The sequence below is a fragment of the Canis lupus genome, chromosome 23 (genome assembly GCF_003254725.2).
Source record: "Canis lupus dingo isolate Sandy chromosome 23, ASM325472v2, whole genome shotgun sequence".
In the NCBI taxonomy this organism is placed as follows: domain Eukaryota; kingdom Metazoa; phylum Chordata; class Mammalia; order Carnivora; family Canidae; genus Canis; species Canis lupus.
In genome coordinates, this window is record NC_064265.1 from 25,512,504 (window position 1) to 25,536,543 (window position 24,040).

Below are 24,040 nucleotides of genomic sequence, written 5' to 3' on the forward strand. Positions count from 1 at the left end.
ATGATATAATAGAAAAATAAAAGAAGAAATAGAGCTCAGTGAATGTTACATAGTGTCATTCATTTACTAGCATCTCTGATAAGAATTTTGTTTTTTACTGTATGTTTATTGAGTGTCTACTATGTCCCAGCCTTACCCTTTGCCTTGCAGGAACAGAGTGATAAATAAGACAGATAAGATCCTACATTTTAGTGTCAGAGGGGTGGGGAAGCGAGGCAGTCATCATGTACAGATAAAGAGAATAATTGTAAAGGATGGTAATTGCTGTGAAGAAATAAAGCAGGGTGGTAGGATAGTTAGAGGGATGGGAGTTTTAGGACAGGGATTAGAAAAGACATCTCTGAGAAGATGACATTTGAGCTGAGGTATGAAAATTTTAAAAAGCCAGCAATGTGAAGACTTAGGGAAAGAACATTCCAGGCAGAGGGAACAGCTAGTGCAAAGTCCCTCAGTGAAAATAAGTTTGGTGTTTTGAGAAACTGAAGGGGTATGGAAGGGGTATGGTAGGTATGGCAAGGAGGTTAAGTGATGTAAGTAGGGAAATTTGGGAGAGAGCAAATGCCCGACAAGCAGTTCTGTAGGCCACAGTAAGGAGTTAAGGTTTTATTCCAATTGCAATGGGAAGCCATTGAGCAGGGGTGTGATATCTAAAAAGATCATTCTGGCTGCTGTGCAATGGGGTGGGTAGAGGTAAAGATGGAATCTGGGGCAGTAACTAAGAGTCTTGTGGTATGATTCCACATTAAGTTAGTGACTTAGATGAAAGATGTATTAATAAAGATGGTTAGGAATAGATAGGTTGGAGGATATGCATTTTGCATTTTTAAGTGTTAATTAAGAAGTCATATATAGTTTTCTTATATCATCAGTTTTCCATTTTTGCTTCCCTGTCTTGGATCCTTTTTTTACCTCCTATCTAGAGTCTTTAACTTGTTTAATTGTTGTCTTCAAATATGTTCTCTTTCTCCTCCAGTAAAATCCATGTATTACAGCCTTATTTTCTCAAAGCACATTTCTGATCATGCTACTTGCCTAATCTAAAGCCTTCTCTGAATCTCTGTGGTCTTAGAAGAATGGACTTACCCAGACCTCCTAACACATGGTTCCCTTCTAGAGTTTTCCGGCTCTCTTTCTGTTAAATGTCTAGTTTAACTCTACTGTAGTCTGAGAGCAGACACTGCATGATTTCTCCTCTGCCATCTTGGTTTTGGCATGTTTTGTGGTCCAGAATGTGGTATATCTTGGTGAATGTTCTTTGTGAGCTTGAGAAAATGTGTATTTGGCTGTTGTTGGTTGGAAAAGTACATAGATGTCAGTATATTCAGTAGATTGATGATGTTGAATTCACCTATATCCTTTTCTGCCTGCCAGATCTGTCTGTTTCTGATGGACAGGTATTAAACTTGCCAACCATAATAGTGGATTTTAAAATTTCTCTTTGCAATTTTATTGGTTTTTGCTTCAGACAGTTTGATGCTCTTGTTAGGTGCATACATGTTAAAGATCAGTATGTCTTCTTGGAGAATTGACCCTTTTATCATTATGTAATGCCCTTTTTAAAAAATCTTTTAATTAGTGTTAGCCTGGTACATTTTCCTCCATTCACTTACTTTTAATCTAAATGTGTTTTTATATTTAAAGTGGGTTCTTTGTAAGCAACATATAGTTGTCATATTTTTGATTCACTGTGACAATCTCAGTCTTTTAGTTGGTGCATATAGACTGTTGACATTTAAAGTGATTATTTTTTTTATTATCTATCATATTTGTTACCTTGTTCTTTGTTTCTTTTATCATCTTCCACCCTTTTATAGCCATTGTAGTTTTAATTGAGCATTTTATATTCATTTCCTTTCCTTTCTCAGCATACCAATTACATTTCTTTTACTTTTTTAGTAGTTGATTTAAATTTTGCAATCTGTATTTTAGGTAATCCAAATCCACTTTCAAATAACACTATACCACTTCACTGATAGGGTACTTCATAATAACAAAATAATCCTTATTCCTTCCTCATATCCTTTGTGCCATTGCTGTTATTTCACGTATATATAAATACATATATATATACACACACACACCTATGTATGTTTGTATATATGCACACCTATAAACATACATAATTGAATACATTGTTGGTATTACTATTTTAAATAGCTGGTATCTGTTATATCAATTGACAATAAGAAAAATAAAAATTTTTATTTTACTTATTCCTTCTTATGTTCTTTCTTTATGTAAATCTAAGTTTCTAACCTATATTATTTTCTTCTTTTCTTTTAAATAATTTCTTGTGAGGCAGATCTACTGACGACAAATTCCCTCAATTTTTGCTTGTCTGAGGAAGTCTGTTTCTCCTTTACTTTTAAAGGATAATTTCAGAGGATACAGAATTCTAGGTTGTTGTTTTTCTTCTGTTAGCAGTTTAAATATTTCACTTCACTCTTTTTGCTTGCATGGTTTCTAAGTAGAAGTTGGATATTATTCTTGTCTTTGTTCCTGTATAGGTAAGGTGTTTGGTTGTGTTTTTTCCCCTCTTTAAGGACTTTATCTTTGAATTTCTGTAGTCTGAAGATGATGATATGCCTAGGTATAACTTTTTTGGCATTTACCCTGCTTAGTGTTCTCTGAGCTTCCTGGATCTGTGGTTTGGTGTCTGACATTAATTTGGGGAATTTTTCTGTCATTATTGCTTCAAATATTTCTTCTGTTCTTTCTGTGTCCTCTCCTTCTGATATTCCCATTATGCATTATTTTACATCTTAGGTAGTTGTCCCACAGTCCTTGAATTTCCTGTTCTGCTTTTTTGTTTTTCAGTCTTCGTTCTCTTTGCTTCTCAGTTTTCAAGAATTCTGTCAATCTGTCCTTTAGCTCAGAGAGTCTTTTCTCGGTTCTGTCTCGTCTACTAATAAGCCCATCAAAAGCATTCTTCCGTTACAGTGTTTTGTTACCTCTAGCGCTTCATTTTGGTTCTTTCTTAGGATTTCCATCTTTGCTTTCTTTTCCTGTTTGTTGTTGCACGCTGTCTGCTCTATCCATTAGAGCCCTAGGCATATTAATCATAGTTGCATTTGATTTCTCATCTCATAATTCTGGCATCCCTACCTTGTCTGGTTCTGATGCTTGCTCTGTCTCTTCAAATTGTGCCTTTTGCCTTTTGTTATGTGTTATAATTTTTTTTTCCTGGTAGCTGGAACATGATGTGGTAGTTAAAAGGAACTGCTCTAAATAGGCCTTTAATAATGTGGTAATGAGGTGAGTGGGGAGTGGAGGTGTTCTTTAGTCCTCTGATTAGGTCTTAGTCTTACAGTGAACCTGGACCATGACCTTCACAAGTGCTTCTAATTCTTCCCACTGCCTTAAATGGAATACAATGGTTAAAATGGACTGGAGTTGGTTATTTCCCTTCTCCCAGGTCATTTAGGGTCAAAGAGTACCCCAGCAGATTAGGCTTTGGTGAACTAGTTTTCCCTGAGGCAGGTTTTTGTTGTGGTGGTGGTTTGTTTTTGGTTTTTGAGGGCAGGTTTTGTTAAGAACAGAGTGCTATGTTCAGAATGAATTCTGCCTGCCACAATCCCGCCCCCGCCCCCCCCCCCCCCCCCCCCCCCCCCCCCCCCGCCACAGGAATCTGAGGGGATTTTTTTTTTTTTTCTGATAGTTACTGTAGAAGCCTGGTCAAGCTCTTGGAGGTGTTCAGGGGGAGCCTCCCTATTATTGCGTCCCTTGGAGTATTTGACTCTCAGAGTTGTCTACACTGAGCTTTCTAGCAATTCATTAAGTATATAGTTCAGGTTTTCCTATCCTATATTGTAGCCTGCCAGGGATTTTGCTTATGAGTTCTGCTCCAGTAAGCTGTGACTCCCTATATTTGCCTGTTTACCCTGTGTCCTCCCCTCTCTTATAGATCCAAGAAGAGTTGTTTTTTCAGTCTGCTCAGCTTTTTACTTGTTAGGAAGGAGTAGTGATGTCCAAGTCCCTTATATGCAGAACCAGAAATCTGAAGTCCCTCCACAGTTCTGTTTTAGACCAGTGCTCTGGCATTATTTTCTGAATGGGTTCTGTGCTTTCTTTTTTCCATGCTTTGCATTACTTGCTTGTTCTCTGTTGGAATGCTGCTTCTTCCCATTGCTCCCTTTTGGATCCCTGAAAATTCATTTTTAAAGGCCTGAGTTCATGACCATCTTGTTCATGAAACATTTTCCAGTCTTTACAATTGTAAATTTGTGCTTATTCTGTGCTCTAGTAGAATTTCTTGATAACTTTTTAATGATATTACTTAATTTTGTTGAGTCCTATATTCATTTAGACCTGCCAGTATATTCAATCTGCCAATGTATCCAGTACATTTATATTAATCTCCTCAGGGTGCCAGGTGCTGGGGATGCCAAGATAAATATGGCATGGACCCTTAAGAATCTCAAAATCTAATAAATAAAGCAACCAGGAAAAAAGTTACAGTGTAAGATAACTGGTGCTATAATGGAAACAGTATGTATGAGAGCTCTGGTGTTAGCCCAGGTCTCGTCTTTCAGATCTAACTGGTATGCCTTTGGATGGCATGGATCTTATTTTTGTGCCACTGTGGAGTCTGATGTTTAGTAAAGGCTCATTGTTTGTATATCTTATCACTGATTATCTGTATTGTTCAATTTTAGTAGTAACAATCTTTAACATTTTTAGTCTTCAGAGACATAAGCACACTTTGAAAAAAAAATACTGTTATTAGCCTTCAAGCCCAAGTTTAAACAAGATAATTTCATCTCATAAGCTGTATTGTTGCCATCATTATTGAATCTATTTGATCTGAATATGTCACTGTATTAAATATTATCTCCTCCTCAACTAATTTTAATATTCCTTTATTCTACTAGCCCTTTTTTGCCTCAAAGGATTTTGTATTCATTTCAATTAATTGTTCCTATGTCAACCTAATGAGGTTGTTACTGTTCTCATTTTTATTACTGAAAAAACTGATAATCAAAAGGTAAATCAAGGAACTTCCAATTTATAGCATTTCTAATTCAGAACTTGAATCGTCCATTCTGAACCAATTTTGCTGTGCTTCAAAGGCTGTAACATTATATGAAATACATACAGTATTATTGAAAATGATGGGAAATACGGAGTTCAGAATAAAATATCATTTCCATATTAGATGCCGGAGAAGTCTGTTATTTGGTCTATCAAGGTCTATTCTAAAAGTGTATTTGTAGTGTATATATCATTTGCAAATTAACATATTATAAGCTATTGCCAAACAGTATCACTTTTTCTTCAGATGCATTCTTTCTCTCTCGACTGAAATGATTACAATTCTTTAACTATTATTGCTGTAACTTTGACTGTATTTAAAGTTTATCTGATTGCCTTAGTGGATACGGTAGTCATCATCTTCAATTCTTGGTCTTTTTATGTTTCTGGTTATTCTTGGTCTTTTTATGTTTCTGGTTATTATAGGGTTATTATAGTAGCACTTCAGGTAGCTCCATTCATCAGTTAATTACCTTCTTTCTTACTTCACTCTCCATGGTATGGTTAGAGCTTTAAGAATTCAACTCTCTCATATTAATGCTTCCTTTTGGTTATAGTTTATATATGGATCAAGCTTTAGATACAATCTATATAAGAAAACTTTGTCATCTCAGTTTTTTATCTTGTAATTTAATATTTTGTGGATTCAGTAATAATTGCTAAAATTCTCTTTTTAAAACTACATATATGTACTGTCCCAGCACATATAGCTGTATAAATTTAAATTAAGTAAAATTAAAAATTAAGTCTTTATTTATGGTAGTCATATTTCAAGTGCTATTGGATGGAACAACACAGATATAGAACATTTCTATCATAAAAAGTTTTACTGGGTAGTGTTATGTAGATGATTTATTGTCATATATTTATGTATGATATGACTATCTGCATTTTATTTTATATTCATAGGGAATTTTCAGATATGGTCTGTGCTAGATACTTAACTTTTATTTCCTTCCTCTGCCCTTAAGAGTACCTCCATGACTTTTTACAGTATACAAGTCTCATCTGAGTTTTTAGTCAAATTTAATTATACCTTTCAGTGTAGGAGGCAACTTGGAATTAGACTACTTTGCAAATTTTTCCTATATTAATGATACACAAAAGTAATTTTACAAAGTGAACTTACTGATTTTTAAAATTTTTCTTAAGTCCATCTTCTCCAAAGTCCCCATTTTGAGAGAGATACTGCCAGTCCTCTGGTCCAACACTGTTTGTCACACTGTGCAAAGTTCAGATGTCCTAAATGTTGGTCTTTCTTATACAGTTTCCTGCAAGCCCATTTTTTACTTAAATAAAAAACAAATTCCTTAGGGAAGGAAAATTTTGCAAGCAGTTTCAGAGCAGAATTGATTTTGGTTTGTGTTAATGCAGACAATCTGCCCAGTGTTAAAATGTTAAAGAGAAAAAAAAAACACACAAGCTGCCATATTCGTGTGATCACACCAAAATAGCAGCTTGTATTTATATTTTCAGTCTCCTCGAGGTGGACTGCAGGCACACATGAATGAGTGGATGTAGTTGGTGTTGTGTTGTGATTTTATTTAATGCAGGCAAAGTACATGCTTGTGCATGCACGACCAGCCCTCACATATGCACTTGTTCACAGCCGGGAAAGCGAAAACGACAACACAAGCCGCTCTCTAAGAGTTGTCGGCAACCTGTGTGTGTGTTTCTTAAATATTAAAGAAGGGAAAAACAGATTTTCAGGAATACAAGAAACAATTCTTCTTGTCAAATGGCCTGTAGTCCTGCCTCATTTGACAACATTTAAGGTAAAAACAAAATATTTTATTATTATAGTCATATATATATATATGTATACGTATATATATGTATATATATGTTTTCCTGTGCTGCTCCTGTTTTTAACATGTATTTTTTCCCATTTCTGTTCCATTTAGGCATGCATATTCTTACACATTTACTCTAATTTATGGGATTTTTTTTTTAAATTTGAAGAAGGCTCTTTAGCATTTGAGTGAAAACATAGGTGTATTTTCTGCAGAACATACAGTTGTAGGATCCTCCTAATCTTTGGAATTTGGAAGCAGTGGTTACATGTAATAAGTAGTGGCAGCACAGATATATCACCGTGAGCTGCTGACCAAAAGAGGTTTTGCTTTTGAGATCCTTCTTGTTTTAAATTAAGCCAGCTTTTTCAGCACTACTCATAATTGTGGGTTCACATGTTCATTATAAGAAGGTTCACAGGTAAAGTCTGGTGAGTGGTCAAGTAATAGCTCATCCTAAAATATTCCTACTAGGTATAACCTGTTTAGTAGTAGAACATAATCTTTTCAGAACTTAAATGTAGATTTGGAATTGAAGCTACCTTAGTACTTCAAGGGTAAATGCTTTGAATTACTTTAAAATGTTTTAATTGTTGAAAAGCTACAAAATAGAATCTGTATTTTCAGCTGTGACAGAGTCTTGTACTTAAAGTGCACACATCTATCTACTTACATGTTTTTGCCCTAATTTTTCATCTTTATGATGTGAGTAGAACTTTTTTTTAAGTTTTTGTGTTTTTGAGGTGGGGAGGCAGTGGGATAGAAGAGGGCTTGCTGTGTAACTTAGGACATTGGAGAATTAGAATCTTTAATGAACATAATCTATTTAGAGGGTGACCCATCTCGTCTCCTGAAACTCCAGCCCTACCTGCCCTTTCCTCACTGTGCATTCTTTGCTGTTTCCTGTCATCATAACTCTTCTGCTTCATCATCTCACTTGTAAGGTGAGTTCAAATGCCCACCTGCCATGTTAGCCTCTTGGAGATTTTCTGCTATCCTCTTGGGCTGGATTCTGCCTATTGTCATCACAACAGATTTCTACCTTTTCTTAAAAAAAAAAAAAAATCAATGTTCTCCTTCAGTTTGTGGCCTCTAAAAGCTCCTCTAAAAGCTATACATTGCTCTTGTCTTTATAATTATGGAAACGATGACAGCAGAACTCTGCCCTAGCCTTTCTTCTGCTTCATCTTCCCACCTGCAGTCCCTGAGTCCATAGATTTCATTTTTATTTTTCTTTGGTTTATTTGTAGCTTTGTGGATTTATTCACTCATTCAACAAATACTACTTGAGAAATTATTACGTACTAGCTACTGTACTAGAAGTTGAAGGTCCTAATAAAGAAAATAGTGCCTGTTTTAATTCTTTCATAGATCACATACATTTTATTGTAATTACTTCCCTTTAAAAAAATCTGTAAAATATCTCTTTTCTCTCCTAGATATTCTTAGGCTTTGTATCTGGCACCCATAATGGCATTTGTGTTGTTGATAGTCATCTAATTAAATCTTTTTATTTTGCAAACCTGGAAAGTTGAAACTAGCAAAGAATAGGACTTAAGAAAATATAATTTGTTAATGGCCAAAATGGAAATAAAACCTGGGACTCCTAGTCTTTCCACAACTCTGTAATATTTTATGTTAATTTGTTTGCCTTAGATTTAACACTTTTTCAATGCAAGAGATATTAAGTGAATACCTTTTGTATGCAGAGCACTCTGTGGAGCAAACAGGAGATGGAAACATTGGTGAGTTACTATAAATCTTACTCAGAAAGAGAATAAATAAATATGGTTTGTGCCCTCTAGGCTGATACACTCTAATGCAGAGTTTCTCAACCTTGGGAGCGTTGACATTTTGGACCAATTCTTTGTTGTGAGAGGCTGTCATGTGCAGTGTAGGATGTACAGCACCATCCCTGACTTCTAACAGCTAAAGGGTCTGTGAGGCATCTTTACAGGGCATCAGGGCATCTTGTCTGACAGAAGGGTTCTCTGAGGTACTGTTTTAGAGTTTTCTGAGATCTTAACAAAAGATTTTATACTCACTCCCTTGGTTTCATCTATAGATTTTACTTACTTATTTATACTATGTTTTAGATTTGATGTTTGCCCAGAAGCAGTGTCATAATGCTAGGATCATTTGCTGAATAGAGCAGGCCGAGAAAGAGAAGTTTTATTTTCAAAGTTCTAGAACCTCTTCCTTTGGCTTCTCCCCTCTTTCATTCTACTATAAGTAACAAGTATAACTTAGGCAGCACCTTCAATACTCTGCCTGAATAGGTTCTTAGCTAGGTCACTCTAGCTTATGTGGTACATTTTTAATTTTCTGTGTAACTATAAGCAGCCATGTTTCTGGCACATAATAAGGAAACTTCTTCATCCATTTTTCCTATAACGTTTTTCTTATTTTCATTTAAACCCTCACTGGCAGCATGCTCATGGATTATCTTTTGCCAGCAGCCTTTTTTTTTTTATTCTTTAATCCTTCACTGATACTATATGCAAGGCCCTTCCAGCTCCTGTCCAGTTCCTTAGACATTCCTACCATGTATTTTATGGTTTTTTCAATAACACCCCAGATTCAGGTATCAAAACCTGTATTAGTTATCTGTTGCTGTATAATAAGTTGACCAAAACCTAGTGACTTGGAACAATAATCGTTTATTTCATAGTTGCCACATATCAGCAGTTGGAGAGAAGCTTAGCCAGAAGGTTCTGGCTTAGGAGTCTCATGAGATTACAGTCAGATATCAACTGGAACTGCAGTCATCTGGAGGCTTCACTAGGGCTGGAGGATCCATATTGGTTCCTTTCCATGTGTATCTCTCTGTGGGACTATTTAAGTGTCTTTCTCCAGAGGAAACTACTCCCAGAGCAAGCAATCGAAGAGGAGAGATGTTCTAAAGAATTTGCACATGTATTTTTAAAACCACCATAGTCCATAGGTAGCTTCCCAAGCCTCCCGGGTGACCTTTTCTCTTCTGTCCAGCTGGAAAAGGAAATGTGTATGGGGCTCGATTGAAGTGGAGGTGGGGGTTGAATTTTGTGGTCCTACATCACTTCTACTCTCATTTCGTTGGCTAGCACCTCAGTCACATGTCTACAGCTCTCTGAGAAAGAAGCTGGGAAATTAAGTCCAGCTTGGACTTGGAAAGATGAGAAAGCAGATTTGGTTGAATAGGAAGAGAATGGTGAAATCATCAACCAAAACAGGGAGCATAAGAAGAAGAAGTATGCCTGCTTTCATTCTGTATGAAATTGCTTCCTTTGATGGTTTTTGCTTGATTTTCCACTTTTTCTTTAAAAAAAAAAAAAAAAAAACAATAAACCAAAAGAAGGTATTACCATTATTTTGGTGTTTAATAGTATTCTGGGGAGTTTCCATCAGCTCATTTTAAATTTTGGATGAATGGTTGTTTTGAAATTTTGTTTTTAAAGTATGAGCATAGCATCAGTTATTGTTCCTTCAAGTCCTTCTGTGCTTCTCTGTCCTACTGCATGATTATAAACCTTCACCAAGGGCTTTATTTTTCCCCCTGGGGCATCTTATTGAATACTTGCATCTTCAGTAATTCATCTGGGCCCAATGCTTTGTCTGTTTTAATACTTCTAATTACCTAATTATGTACTATAATGCAGTGACAAAGCCCTTTATCATTTTACTCTTTTCTTAACCCTTTTTTTGCTTAGGATTTTTTTGTTTTTGTTTTGTTGTTTGTTTTTTGGGGGGGTCTTTTTGTTGTCTGAGGAATTCTTCATTATAGATGGCCCACAAATTTGCCTGGCTTCTCTTTATCGTCTGTATTATGACAGACTGTTGCCCTATTGAATATCTTTCCATTTGACTTATTACATCAGGCACCTGGGTTCCTGGCTTTTGGGGCTCTAAAGTTGTTGTGTGGTTGTTCTCTATCCTTTACTTCCTGATTCATTCCCATATACTGCAGTTACAGGAGAAGATATCCAAAAGGCATGTAGAATAGTCTAGTTCTTGTAAACCACTTTTGTGACAGAATTAGTGGCCATTTTGTCACTCCTAGATCTTAATCTTAGATGTCCACAATAGGTATCCATGAAAGAATGTAATGGAAGTCAATAAGAGTTTTCAAAATTATGCTCACTTTACTTCAGGATAAGTTTCATTATATATGTGTTTTAGATAAGGAAGATAAAATGATAGAATTATAGTGTTACTATTTACAACCTGTAATGAATTAATAGATCTCGGCAATGATCATCAATTGCTAGCATCATAAAAAGAAATAGGCAGATATATGCATCCTGATGGTAGTACACAATACTGACTATAACAGTTATCTATAGCTGTATCATAAACCACTCCAAACGTTAAAACAACATTTTTTTTGCTGATGAAGGTACAGTTTGGGCGAGGCTGAGCCAACCAATTTGTCTTTGTCCCACATGGAACAAAGGTCAAGCCTGGCTGAAGGTTAGGGGCTGGAATCATGTGAAGGCTTGTTCACTCCCATGTCTGGCAGTTGAAGTTGGCTCTCAGTGAAGACTTTCTCTGCAGCTGTGACTAGAATACCTCTGTAGGGCCCTCCCATGTAGCTGCTTCACTTCTAGCAGCATTGTGTCTGAGTTCCAAGGATGTGTCCAGATGGAGAACCAGACAGGAGTTGGGTCACAATATCATTTTGTGAGAAACTAGTTACCAAGGCCAGCATGAATGCAAATGGAGAGGAGTTAGACTCCTCCACCTTTTCACAGGAGAAATGTCAAAGAATTTGTAAAAATGTGCTAAAAGCCCCATACCACCCATGATGAATTTTGTTGAAAATTGAATTTGAATTTGATGAAATGTCTAGACCGACCAACCAGTTTATAAAGGGAATGTGTTAAATAATAAAACAGAGAAACAATAAGAAAAATTCAGAATGTGGCAAGTTTCGACACAATAAATAACCTGGCTTCCTTAACAAATACCTTGCAGAAAGAGACAGGGAGGAGGAGAGAGAGGGGAAGAATAAATCTATAAAGTAAAAGAGTCTTAAGAAATATATCAATAAAAAAAAAAAAAAAGAAATATATCAATAAATTGTAGTATATGGACATTTCTGGGATCTTGAACAAACTGCAAAAATTAGGGAAATTTGCACATTGCCTAGATATTTGATTTAATTAATGGATTATTTTATTAGTAGTAATGTTAGAATGGTACATAGTTATTTTTTAGAGTCCTTTTGTAGATGCATAATATTTATAGATGTGACATCTCTGATTTGTTTAAAAATGCAGAATTGAGGGAGGAATGTATATGAAACAACTGATAGGCGATGAAATTGGATGATGGCTATATTGAGTCTACTGTTGGTCTATTCTTTAGAAATGTTTGAATTTTCCATGATGAAAGACTTTTTTTTTTTTAGTCTTATAATAAAAACTATAATGCCTACGAATTTTGGGTAATTTCAAGATGCAGAACAAAACTCACAAACCAAAGTTTTTATATCTCTTGGTATTAATTTGTGGGATGTAAAATTTGTCTGACTATAAGTTCCTTCACACATCTTGAGAGAGAAACTGCTGTATTTTAAATATTGATCAATTAAGTTAGAACTGAAATACTACTTTTTTTTTTTTTTTTTCCATCAAGAAAAATCTAGAGTCCCTTGGAGAGCCCTCATTTTTCAGGCTCCTCGCTTGGGGCACCCCTGTTCCCCATGACAGGACATCTGGCTTCTGACACTGCACTGTGAGGGCCAGAGCCCTGTTGGGTTGACCTTTGGACCTTGCTGAGCTTCCAGGCCCCTCCTGGCAGGTCAGGAATTGGGCTGGGCCAGGTGCTGAGGTGTGGGAGAATTCCATGTGCCCGCCATTCCACCCCGCTGAATGAGTTCTGAGTTCTGAGGGGATGGCAAACTGTGGACCTCAGGTTGGAGTGGGGCTAATGCCCCAGGGCAGCCTGAAGACCTCTCAGCAGAGGGTGAGTGAGGGGCTGGAGTGGAGAGCAACTCCGAGGGCACCTCCCCCCAGCCCTGCGCTGCCCTGTTTGGGACCATGAAGCCGAAAAAGGAGAAGCTGGAGCAAAACCTCTGAGGAATCCCAGGACATCGAAGCTCTGCAGAAAGACCTGAAACAATTTAACACACTTCTGGAGCAGAAGAGGATCACCCTGGTACATACTCAGGCAGATGTGGGGCTCACCCTGGGGACTCTCTTTGGGAAGGTGTTAAGCTAAATGACCATCTGTCATTTTGAGGCTCTGCAGCTCAGTTTCAGTAATGTGTTAACTGCAGCCCCTGTTGCCCAACTGGGTAGAGGAAGCTGGCAACAGTGAAAATCTTCAGGAAATATGCAAAGCAGAGACCCTTGTGCAGACCTGAAAGAGAAAGCCAACAAGTCTGGAGAAACCAGACAACCTGGAGAGCATGTGCCTATGGTGCCGGAAACCCGCCCTACAGCCAATTAGCCACATTGCCCAGCAATTCAGGCTTGAGAAGGATGTGATCCGAGTGTGGTTCTGCACTGGTTGCCAGAAGGACAAATGATCAAGCAGTGACTATTTGCAAGGAGAGGATTTTGGGTCTCCTTTCTCAGGAGCACCAGTGTGCTTTCCTCTGGCACCAGGACCCTTTTTGGAACCCCAAGCTATAGGAGCCATCACTTCACTACACTACTCCTTACTCACTACTTCCTGACAGTGAAGCCTTTCCTTCTGTGTCTGTCACCACTCTGGGCTCTCCTGTGCTGAGAGGAAGGGGGAATGCTAGGGAAAGAGCCTGGGGTTTGTACCAGGACTTTGGGATTAAGTTCTTCATTCACTGAGAACAGATTTGGGAACATAGAGGGTGTGGGGCAGGGAGTTTGGGGGTAACGGGTTAGAGGGAGGAAGGTAAAGTTCAAGGGTGCTCTTGTTTTTAATACCCATACCATTCATCACTTTGTTCTTAAATAAAGAAGCTTAGGATACAGGTAAAAAAAAGAAAAAAGAAAAAGAAAAATCTTAGAGTGTATTGTCTAAATTTCATCATGGAATACTTTTATGTTACTTTTTCTTTGGTTTTTACGTAAGAGTTTCACTCTAACTTATTTAGTGCCATTTTCATTTTCTGGCCAATGGCAGAAATTACTTCTCTTGGACTTCCATTTTCTGATAATAACAAAATTTATCTTTAAACCCTATTAATGTGAATTTTTTCCCTTTATTTGCCTATCAGATATTTGGTTTGAATTAATCATAAATTTAAGTTTCAACTCAAGTATTTTTTTAATATGCCTCATCTTTACTGAAATTATTACTTTTTTTTTTTAATGACACTGTAGAATCAGTATTGACCTTCAAAATCTTAACAATTGTTGAAGTCAGCTTGGGTCCATATTCTGTGATTTTTATTGTTTTAAAAGTAAATTTGCCTTTCCAATGACATTTGTGTTAGAATGTTCAAATTACTTTACCTATCTTGAATCAACACCAGATGGCATGAAGTTTAAAAAAAAAAGGCATAGATGTGTAATGGATGACTGGGAAGCTATTTTTAAACTTAAAACATATCATCAGAAACTGATTATTACTGAAATGCCTGGATGGTTCAGTTGGTTGGGCGTCTAACTCTTGATTTCAGCTCGGGTTGTGATCTTGGGGTCATGGGATCGGGCCCCTCGTCAGGTCCTGCATGAGGCTCTGCACTTGGCATGGAATCTGCTTGTCCCTCTTCTTCTGCTCCCCTCCCCCTTCCACCTCACTCTCTTTCTCAAATAGAAAAATAAATAAGATCATTTTTTAAAAAAGAAACCAAACTGATCATTACTCTTCCTGGAAAAACTACTCACTGTACTTTTCTCCCTTATTTCTGATTCCTATAGATGTTATATCTTCTGGTTTGAAGCCTAACAATAAGACAGTTAAGTATTTGTTGTGGGAAATATATTATTCGGATGTACTCATCAACCTTATGACCTTCTTGGTACCTCTAAGCTCATGGAATTTTACCTAAATATGTACATCTGACTCATTTATAATTGATGAGTGAAGTGGTTGGAAAGTACTATTGCCTAACCACCCAGATATGTGGGGGCAGGTAGCAGGTATTCATCTGCTTCAGAATCCTTACCCATGACTTTCTGAGTTAGACTGGATAATCTACAAAGACTTCAGCTTTAAACTTCTCTGAATGTAAATTATTTTTCCAACTTTTTTTTTTTTTTTTTTTTTTTTTTTTAAGATTTTACTTATTCCTGAGAGACTCAGAGGGAGGCAGAGACATAGGCAGAGGGAGAAGCAGGGAGCCTGATGTGGGACTTGATCCAGGAACTCTGGGATCACAACCTCAGCCAAAGGCAGATGCTTAATCACTGAGCCACCCAGGCATCCCTCCTTTTCCAGCTTCTTAAGTAGCATAAACTTTTATATCTTTTAAAAAACTTTTTTGTATCTACCTTACTTATATAAGTGTAATTTTGATGCTATAAAAACATCAGAATGTATTGAACAAGTCATACTTTTATAAAAAAGAACGGATAATGAAATGTCATAAATGGCACTTTAGGGTTGTAGAGTTGTAGATAGTGTGCTGTTGTGTAGATATGCTGCGTCTGCCTAATACACATTTTTAGTTGATTGGGTATTTGCTAAAAGTGGGTAATTTAAATTATCTACCTGCAATTTAATTCTTGTAGCTCTCTTGTTTTTAATCTTGCAAGTGGTTAGTATGCATTTAAATGAAACTATGAATTGGTATGTAATATAATTTACATTTTTAGTAGTTAGGTATTAAACTCTTACTATATAGTTCATGGGTATTTGTTACAAAGTGGATGTTGCAGTTTTTAGTACTTTCTTGCATAATCAGTTCAGATTGCATCAGCTACACAGAATTTGGTTGTGCCAGTGTACATGGAAAATTTCTGAAGAATAGTTAAGGGAGAAAATGTGCAAAATCATTAAGCTATGTTATCTAAATTATGGGGCAGGAAGCCTACTTAAAGACATGGCTAGGATGGCAACTAGACTTACTGTGGTAATCATTTCACAGTGTATACAAATATCATATCATTATGTTTTATACCTGAAACTAATATGTTGTATGTCAATTATACCTCAAAAAAAAAAAAAAAAAAGACAGGGCTAGATTTAAGTCATCTAATGAAGAAGAAGGGGAAACAGTTTCACTTCTCAGAAGGATTAATGTTTTTACCTTAGTGACTTAAGTTTTCCCAAGAAATTTCTCTTTAGCAATTTATTTTAACTACTTACCTGTCTTTTATCTTTACTTTGGGGTATTTGACTTTCTAAGGACTTTATCAACTTTCTTTTGTCCCAAAGAAGTCATTCAAAAAGTGGTTGTGTTTTTTTCCTACTTCAGTACATTTGACAACTTCCTGGAACACCTTTGGCTTCTATGATATAATATTCTTGCTCCGAATATGCTTTCTGGTTAATTTTTCTCTCTTTAGGAGCTGTAGTCATTTAAGCCTCGTCACACTCCCTTGCCTGAGTAGATACTGTCTGGAGAGGTCATCAAATTAAGATTCATGCAGAGATGTGAAGTCATCTTGCTCAGATCCATGGGTTGTTTATTATGTATCCAAAAAAGAGGTCTCCTTTCTGCTAGAGACAAGACCAGATGTACGTGTTTGGGGACAATTGGACATCAAAGGGAATTTCAAGCAAAAGTCACAAGAACAGATGAAGATAAAACAGGCTTTAATTTGTCATAAAAAATAGGACCAGAAATGAGATGCTTCAGAAACCATTAACATAGTTAACCCAGAAACCCAGCCTGGACTGGAAAGAAAGTTACAACTCTCACGGGGAGCCAGAAAAGGATCAGAATGAAGCATTAAAACAGCTGAAGTCTCCAGGAAAAGGCAGTTAGCCATTATAATATGAAGTAAAACAGCCATTTTTGCTCTTTAAAAGACTCATTAAGGAGTATTTTTCTGTTTTGATAATGCCCTGTCCTTCCATGCTTTAGGTACTCTTTCTCTTCAGCCTCTCTCATATCCACTTATTTTCTAGTTCCAAAGCCACCCAATGCACTTCTTTATCACCTAAAGTACCAAAACTCAAAGACTAATAATGACCTCTATTCTAGCACATTTACTGCTTCCCAGGCACTGTTCTTGGTGCTTTAATATGATCTCATCTTGATCACAAGATCAGTATTATTATCCCCACTTAATAGGTGGGGCAGTAAAGCAATCACTTACTCAAGATTATGTAGCTAGTAATTATGCAACATGAATTTGAATGCAGGCTTTTTCTTCTCAGGTTTGTGATTTTTTCCACTTCAGTTCTTTATAATGCCCTCTTGTTCCTTCCTGTAATCTCTCCTCTTTTCAAAGCTTATTCCACTTAGAGTTACTCAAATATTATTTTCTTTGTTACTTACCTATTCAAAAATGTAGAGTCACTTGGTTGATTTTTCTTCATTTGTGAATTCAGTAATTCAGAGCTGCCCACCTTTTCTTCCATCTCATCGTCCTGCTCTCAACTGGCAGTACTTCATGAAAGTACTTTTCTTTCTCATTACTGATTACATTTCTTTCTCATTACTGTGCTGTACACTTAGAATACTCATTGCCTTCTGTGCCTTCATCTTTCCTTCTGATTTGGTTATCTTTACCACTGATAGGCCATCCTCCTCCTCGCCAAAAAATTCCTGTTCAAATCTTTTGTGATTGAAGCTATTTGTCACCTTCTAGATGACATTCCTTCATCTCTTATGTATTTATTGTGTATCAGATTGCTGTGTATTTGTTCTTTGGATTATTGTAATTGTATATCCTTTCATTAGAAACAACTATGTAAGCTCCTTTCAAGTGGATACTGTGCCATTTTTCTATTTCACATTACCTCAAAGCACCTGGTAGGATTTTCTAACCAGAGAGCATTTAAGCGATATTCACTTGTTCATTTAAAGTCTACATTTTAATCAGACAAAACTAACAGTGTGGTCATATGTAATAATTTAAATCTTGATACTTGCATAAGAAAAAAGATAATGATTTCTTCAAAAAGCTGGTGCATCCAAAATTACCTTTTAGTCCTAAAAACCAAATAGGCTAATAATCCTGCCCTCTAAATATATAGGCTATGATTCATTTTGCTTAAGAACTGCTGTATCTACCTTATGAAGACTTAAAGCATATGGAGACATTTGAAAGGTATTATTTCTCTCTGTGATAGAATAATTTCCCTTTTCTCACTCTTTTTCCTTAACTTAGCCCACCAATGGCATAAGTTAGTTGAATGGCAAATGTACTAATACCTAAAGTAGCCCTTGACACTTTTTAAACATGAGAGTTTGAGGATGATTCTTGGAATTGTGCTAGTCAGTTTTAATCCTGTGTTTTCTTTCTTCAGGTTTCCTGAAATGCAGTTTTTCCAACAAGAAAATGTGAGAAAAATTCTTACAGATGTTCTTTTCTGTTATGCTAGAGAAAACGAGCAGTTGCTTTATAAACAGGTAATGAAAATATCGTACAGGTGGCATCCATTGACTCAAAATTTTCTATACAGCTTGACAAATGATAGAGCAATAATGTAGCCTTTATTGTATCCAGAGTTGTATCATAATAGTAAAGCAATCAAAGAGCTGCTTGTCAGCTGCATGGTGAGAAAAGTAAGCTCATTGAAGCACATATGCTTCTTCCTTATTATAAGACATTCCACCAAATTGTCTTCTATAAGGTGTTCAATCTTTTCTTTCAACTTTTGAGAGTTTGTTTATAAACAGCATCTTTGAAGCCAATCTAGTAATAAAACTTTTCAGAGTTGTATGTATAAATATTGTTTCTAAATACAGCATTTATAAATATGTGACATGCCATGTAAAAAAAATAATCAGGTGTCCTCTACTCTTTAAGATCTGCTGATAATAAAACTTCAGAAAGTTCTCTAAATTTTTTGAAATTTATGATATTCTTTGTTATCCAAATATTCATCCCATTACTAAAGGAAAGATTAAGATTGTTGGATTTTTGCTCTCATTGAAATGTAAATTATTTATTTAATATATAAAGAAGTATCTAGGTTTCAATTTAAGATTATGGTATTCCAATAAAAATAGGAAAGTTGGATTTTTTATGTATTTCTCAAAATATATAGTAAGTGGGAATTCAAACCAAATTAATAAATTCTCTAATAATCAAAAGTTACAATGTATGTCCAACTGATAACCACTTAACTTCAGTGAGAAGGGAATGTGACTCTTGATTTTGGGATTGGGAGTTCGAGCCACATTGGATATACATATTATTTAAATAAATAAACTTTTTTTTTTTTTAAGATTTTATTTATTCATGAGAGAGAGAGAGAGAGAGAGAGGCAGAGACACAGGCAGAGGGAGAAGCAGGCTCCATGCAGGGAGCCCGACGTGGGACTCGATCCCAGGTCTCCAGGATCACACCCTGGGCTGAAGGCAGCACTAAACCGCTGAGCCACCCAGTCTGCCCTAAATAAATAAACTTAAAAAAATAATACATACATTGCTCTAACCATACAAGTGTTTTCTGTTATATTACACTGAAGTTAAGGGGTAGTCAGTTGGATATACATTAAAAACTTTAAAATGTCTTTTTTAAAAATATTTTATTTATTTATTCATGAGAGACAGAGAGAGAGAGAGGCAGAGACATAGGCAGAGGGAGAAGCAGGCTCCATGCAGAAAGCCCAACGTGGGACTCAATCCCGGGTTTCCAGGATCACGCCCTGGGCAGAAGGCAGTGCTAAACCACTGAGCCAGCCAGGCTGCCCAGAATGTCTTGAAATAAATATAACAATGTAGGTGCAACAGCTATGTGAAGAAAACTATAAATGTTATTGAAGGATATAAAGCAAGAGTTGAAGAAATAGGAAATGATAGCATGTTTTAGATGGGAAGGCACTAAATAAAAATATTACTTCTTCCTAAATTAATATATAAATGTATTATCATTCCAGTGATAATCTGAGAGTAAAACTGGACAGTCTTTTTAAATTTAGTGCCAAAATGCTTTACAGTAATTTTAATGGAGATAATATAGCTTAGTGGTTAAGAGCATGGCTCTAGGCCTACATCTGTTATTTGAATCTTAGCTCAAGCATTCACTAACTATCTAATCCTAGGCAATTTACTTACTTAAATTTTCTAAATCTTAGTTTTATTGGTAGTAGAATGAGAGAAGTAATAGTATTGACTTTGTAGAGTTAAAAACACATAGTGATCACTAAGTGTTCTTGTTGGTATTTATGATGGTTATTACTATTATTATCATTATTAAATATGTTGGAGTTGCTACAGAATGAAAGGGAGAATGGCAAAGAGAGATAAGAACTTCTGTAAGCTGTGATCAAGTTAATATGACAGTAGTATGGGAATCAACATAGATCAATGGAACAAACTAAGAACAGGTTCATTTATATATGAATTCTTTTTTTTTTTTTTTAATTTTTATTTATTTATGAGAGAGAGAGAGAGAGAGAGGCGCAGAGACACAGGCAGAGGGAGAAGCAGGCTCCATGCACCGGGAGCCCGACGTGGGATTCGATCCCGGGTCTCCAGGATTGCGCCCTGGGCCAAAGGCAGGCGCCAAACCGCTGCGCCACCCAGGGATCCCTATATATGAATTCTTAATGTGATAGGATATTTTCATTCAATGGGAAAGGGACATTGACTTGCCATGTTTGACTTTCCCTCTAGAAAAAAAGATTAAATTATACTTTTATTGGAGAACAAATTCCAAGTGGCATAAAGATATAAATGTGAAAACTAAAATTTTTAAATGAAATACTGAAAAAAAAAGTAGAAGTATTGTTTATAATCGCAGGTTTGGAAATGCCTTTCCAAGCAAGATAGGCTATCCAGAAGTCAGACACAAAGTTCAAAGACCAAAAAAACCAACCAAACAAAAAATTTTTTTAAAAAGTTCAAAGACCAAAAACAAACAAACCAAAAAGGAGACTGGGAGAAAATAAATATCAGTGTAGGATTTTTTGGAAGCAAATAACAGAAAATCCCATTCAAAATGACTTAAACTCGTAGGATGTTATTAACACACTTTGCAAAAAGTCTTGGGGCAAAATGGTTCTGCAGCATTAGTTAGTTCAGTAGTTCAGACTCCTCATCAGTGATCCAAGTTTGTTTCTGTTCTTTTGTTCTCTCCTCATTGTGTTGCCTTCTATCACCAAGCTATCTCTTCATTGTGCCCTTTCTTCTTTCCAATATTTGAAAATACCTCACAGTAAAAGATTTGATGATACCAAACCAAGTCAGAATAAAATCATCCCAAGTTATATGTTTGTTTCCCATTTTTCTTTAGAGAAAGAAAAAGTCGATTAAGGAAGTGTTATAATAATGGAACAAGTTCCACAGACAAGGAACAAAAACATAATAACTGCACTCAAGCATTTGTGATGTATGTGGGCCACTGCATTTGTAAGGAAGACTAAACAAGATTATGGAAGGTCAGATTCTTGATAATTTAGACAAAGTCAATCAATTACTGAATAAGAAAGTATCATTAACTTACTCTTGGGAGTCCCTTAATAAGACTTAATTACTCCCTGTACAGGTTTAAAATCCTATAGATTCTTTACATAGAAATAATACCTTGCCAAAGAAGGACTGAATATTTAGTCAGATCAAATTTAAGAAAAAAAACCTTGAGTTTCATCACAAGCTGTTAAAGCTATTATTTTGTACTAGGTGACACCCCGTTTAACATCGACCATATTGTTAATAGTTATGGGATTTTATTGAATTAATGAGACTGTTATCATGTAGTAGAATGTCTTGCTGAGTTAATTGAAACTGCAGAGATTATATAAATGGTATTAATGAACTTTGACTGCCTGATGCCTCAGCTTTAATAAAGACTGCTTGGTGGGCTAAATGAACACAGGCAGATAAAAGAACAGGTTCAATTTTGTGAGCCTACAGGCTGTTGATGAAGAAAACTTCGTTACCTTTATTTTCTACTGGCATGAGTTTGGAGTGCAGTGACTACTAACGATCCAGCAGGGATAAAGGCTTTAAGCAAACAGAAATGCTGATGTATAAATGGAAGCAAAATATACATTTTGGGAACCAATAAGTATACTGACCATATATTCTGTTTTATTTTGCTTTGTCCAGTTTACAGCATATTGAATTTATGATCATTCTTTCTAAATAGTTCTCTTTCCCTTTAAAGATGTTTGTACCCTTGCCACTTGTAATTATTAATCAGGTTTTACTAGTCTAGAATTAAGAGTAAAACTAACAATCTCTTCCAAACCTGTTTGAGAAAATATCTCTAGTTTGGTTGGAAGTCAACAATGAATTTGTAAAAGATTGTCTTAATGATATTCAAGGAGCTCTCAATTTCCATTATACTTATTTATTGATTTTAAATATAATTTAGTGTTATTCTTTTTCATTTTTCATATTGTTCCAATACATTGCTATATGGAAAGGTAGATAGTAATCAGTCACCATGCAGTGAGTACATTCTATGTGCTGAGCCTGTAGTAGGAGCTGGATTTTTGTATCTACACGTAGACCTCACTTTTCACAGTTTATATAACCACTTCTGTGCTCATTTTATTATTGTGTATCTGGCTCTCTAGATTGCAAGCTCCATAATGGTTAGGAACTTCCTCACTTCATTCACTTTTGTGTTCGCAGCATTATCGTAGGTAGTTAATAATTTTTGACATATGAGTTTGTAAAATGAATGATGCATAAGCAAATGGAGATTCTGGACAGAATAGTATCACAGAAACTAGAGGGAAGAGAAAAATTAAAGAAGGTGAGGAGATGCATTTAGGTAAGAACTCAGTCTTATTAAACCAGCCATTGGTTAGAAAATACACTGAAGGGAAAAAGATCTAATCAGAAGATTACCGCCACAATCAGCAACAACAAAAACCTAGTACAAAACTTTCTTAGGTTGGAAAATCGGTTGCTCTTTAAAACATCTATTTTCTTCAAGTTAATTTTAATGCAGTGCCGATAAATGCAGTATTTTGTTTAAATGACAGTGAAGTCTACCTTCTAATTAAATTAGAATAGGCAAGATAATTTTGAGAAAAAGAATAGAAAATATGGCAGAATAGAATATTTTACAGCTCAAGTCATTAAAGTTGTAAAGTTCTTGTTAAGAATGTACAAACCAATGGAATACCAGAAAAAGCAGAGAAAAAACAAGCACTAACTATTTAGTGTGTGGTAAAGACAACATTTCAAAACTCTTGGGAGAATATGGGCTATTCAGTAATTAGTTGCACTCTTCTGCAGAGAAAAATACAGATTTATTTTTCAGGACAAAATTAAATACCAGATGGGTAAAGAATTAGCTGTAAAAAAGAAAACTGTGTACTCACCTAATCTCCATAAGGTCTTTTCAGGCATGAAGGCAAAACCAGAAGCCCTGAAGGATGATATATTAATTTGCTAGTTTTAAAGTATAGAGCTTCACGATAACATATCATCAAGATTAAAAGACAAAGGATAAATGTGGAAAGTGTTCATAACAAAAATGACTAAAGGTTAATAACCTGAATTGGTGAAGTTCTGTAACAAATTATCAGGAAAAAGGAAACACTTCATTAAGAGAAAATGGGCAATTCATTAAATAATAATGGCCAGTAAAATTTTTGTGTCAGTCTCACTAGCATTTAAATAGGTTAAAACAATAATTTGACTATGAAGTTTTACAGGGTAAAAAAAACAAAAAAAAAACAAAAAAAAAACACTACAAGTTAGGATGTGTGAAGTGGCAATTTTTATGCCCTAAATTGAGAGAATTCTTTCTGAAGGGCAGCTTAATTGTATATATCAGAAACTTTAACAAATATCTTTACTTATTTAAACCCAGAAATCCTACTTCTAGGGACTTCATCCTAAAGAAATCATCAGAACTAGGCAAAAGATGATCATAAAGATATCTACTCTAATTTTTACTTTCTTTCTTTTGTCCAGTCAGTCCATCCTCCTTTCCATTTCTTCCTCCTTTTCTCCTTGTCTTTTTTTTTTTTCCTTTTCTGTAGCTACAATAAGTACTACAGTAAGTAGCTATTACTTTGATGATTAAATTATGGCATTTGGTTTTTGGAATACTTTGAGATTATTCCAGGAGAATAAGTACCTCACGATGACTTTAAAGCATACTTAGCACTTAATTCCTTTTTTTCTGTCTTTACTGTGTTCTTTTTTTTTTGGAGTTCAATTTGCCAACATATACCATAACACCCAGTGCTCATCACGCAGTCCCCCCAATCTACTGTGTTCT

General features: G+C 35.7%; 1 protein-coding gene, 1 long non-coding RNA gene and 1 pseudogene across 22 annotated transcripts in view; 2 read left to right on the forward strand and 1 right to left on the reverse strand.

The window, feature by feature from the left end:
- Nucleotides 1-24,040, forward strand: part of TBC1D5 (TBC1 domain family member 5) — a 544,381-nt gene that overhangs the window by 304,984 nt on the left and 215,357 nt on the right. For 16 of the 19 annotated variants that reach the window (XM_049100069.1, XM_049100071.1, XM_049100072.1 and 13 more), the window contains 2 exons: nt 8,534-8,569; nt 18,153-18,255. In XM_049100069.1, coding sequence (XP_048956026.1) covers nt 8,534-8,569; nt 18,153-18,255 — 139 coding nt within the window. The remainder of the gene's footprint in view (nt 1-8,533; nt 8,570-18,152; nt 18,256-24,040) is intronic. The other 3 variants (XM_049100076.1, XM_049100077.1, XM_049100083.1) reach the window with 1 other exon arrangement.
- Nucleotides 1-24,040, reverse strand: part of LOC112661025 (uncharacterized) — a 121,374-nt gene that overhangs the window by 24,312 nt on the left and 73,022 nt on the right. For 2 of the 3 annotated variants that reach the window (XR_003137377.3, XR_003137378.3), the window contains one exon: nt 23,133-23,179. The exons of the other annotated variant lie outside the window; for it this stretch is intronic. This is a non-coding gene — a long non-coding RNA (uncharacterized LOC112661025). The remainder of the gene's footprint in view (nt 1-23,132; nt 23,180-24,040) is intronic. 3 annotated transcript variants of the gene reach the window in all.
- Nucleotides 12,614-13,669, forward strand: LOC112661024 (POU domain, class 5, transcription factor 1-like; annotated as a pseudogene).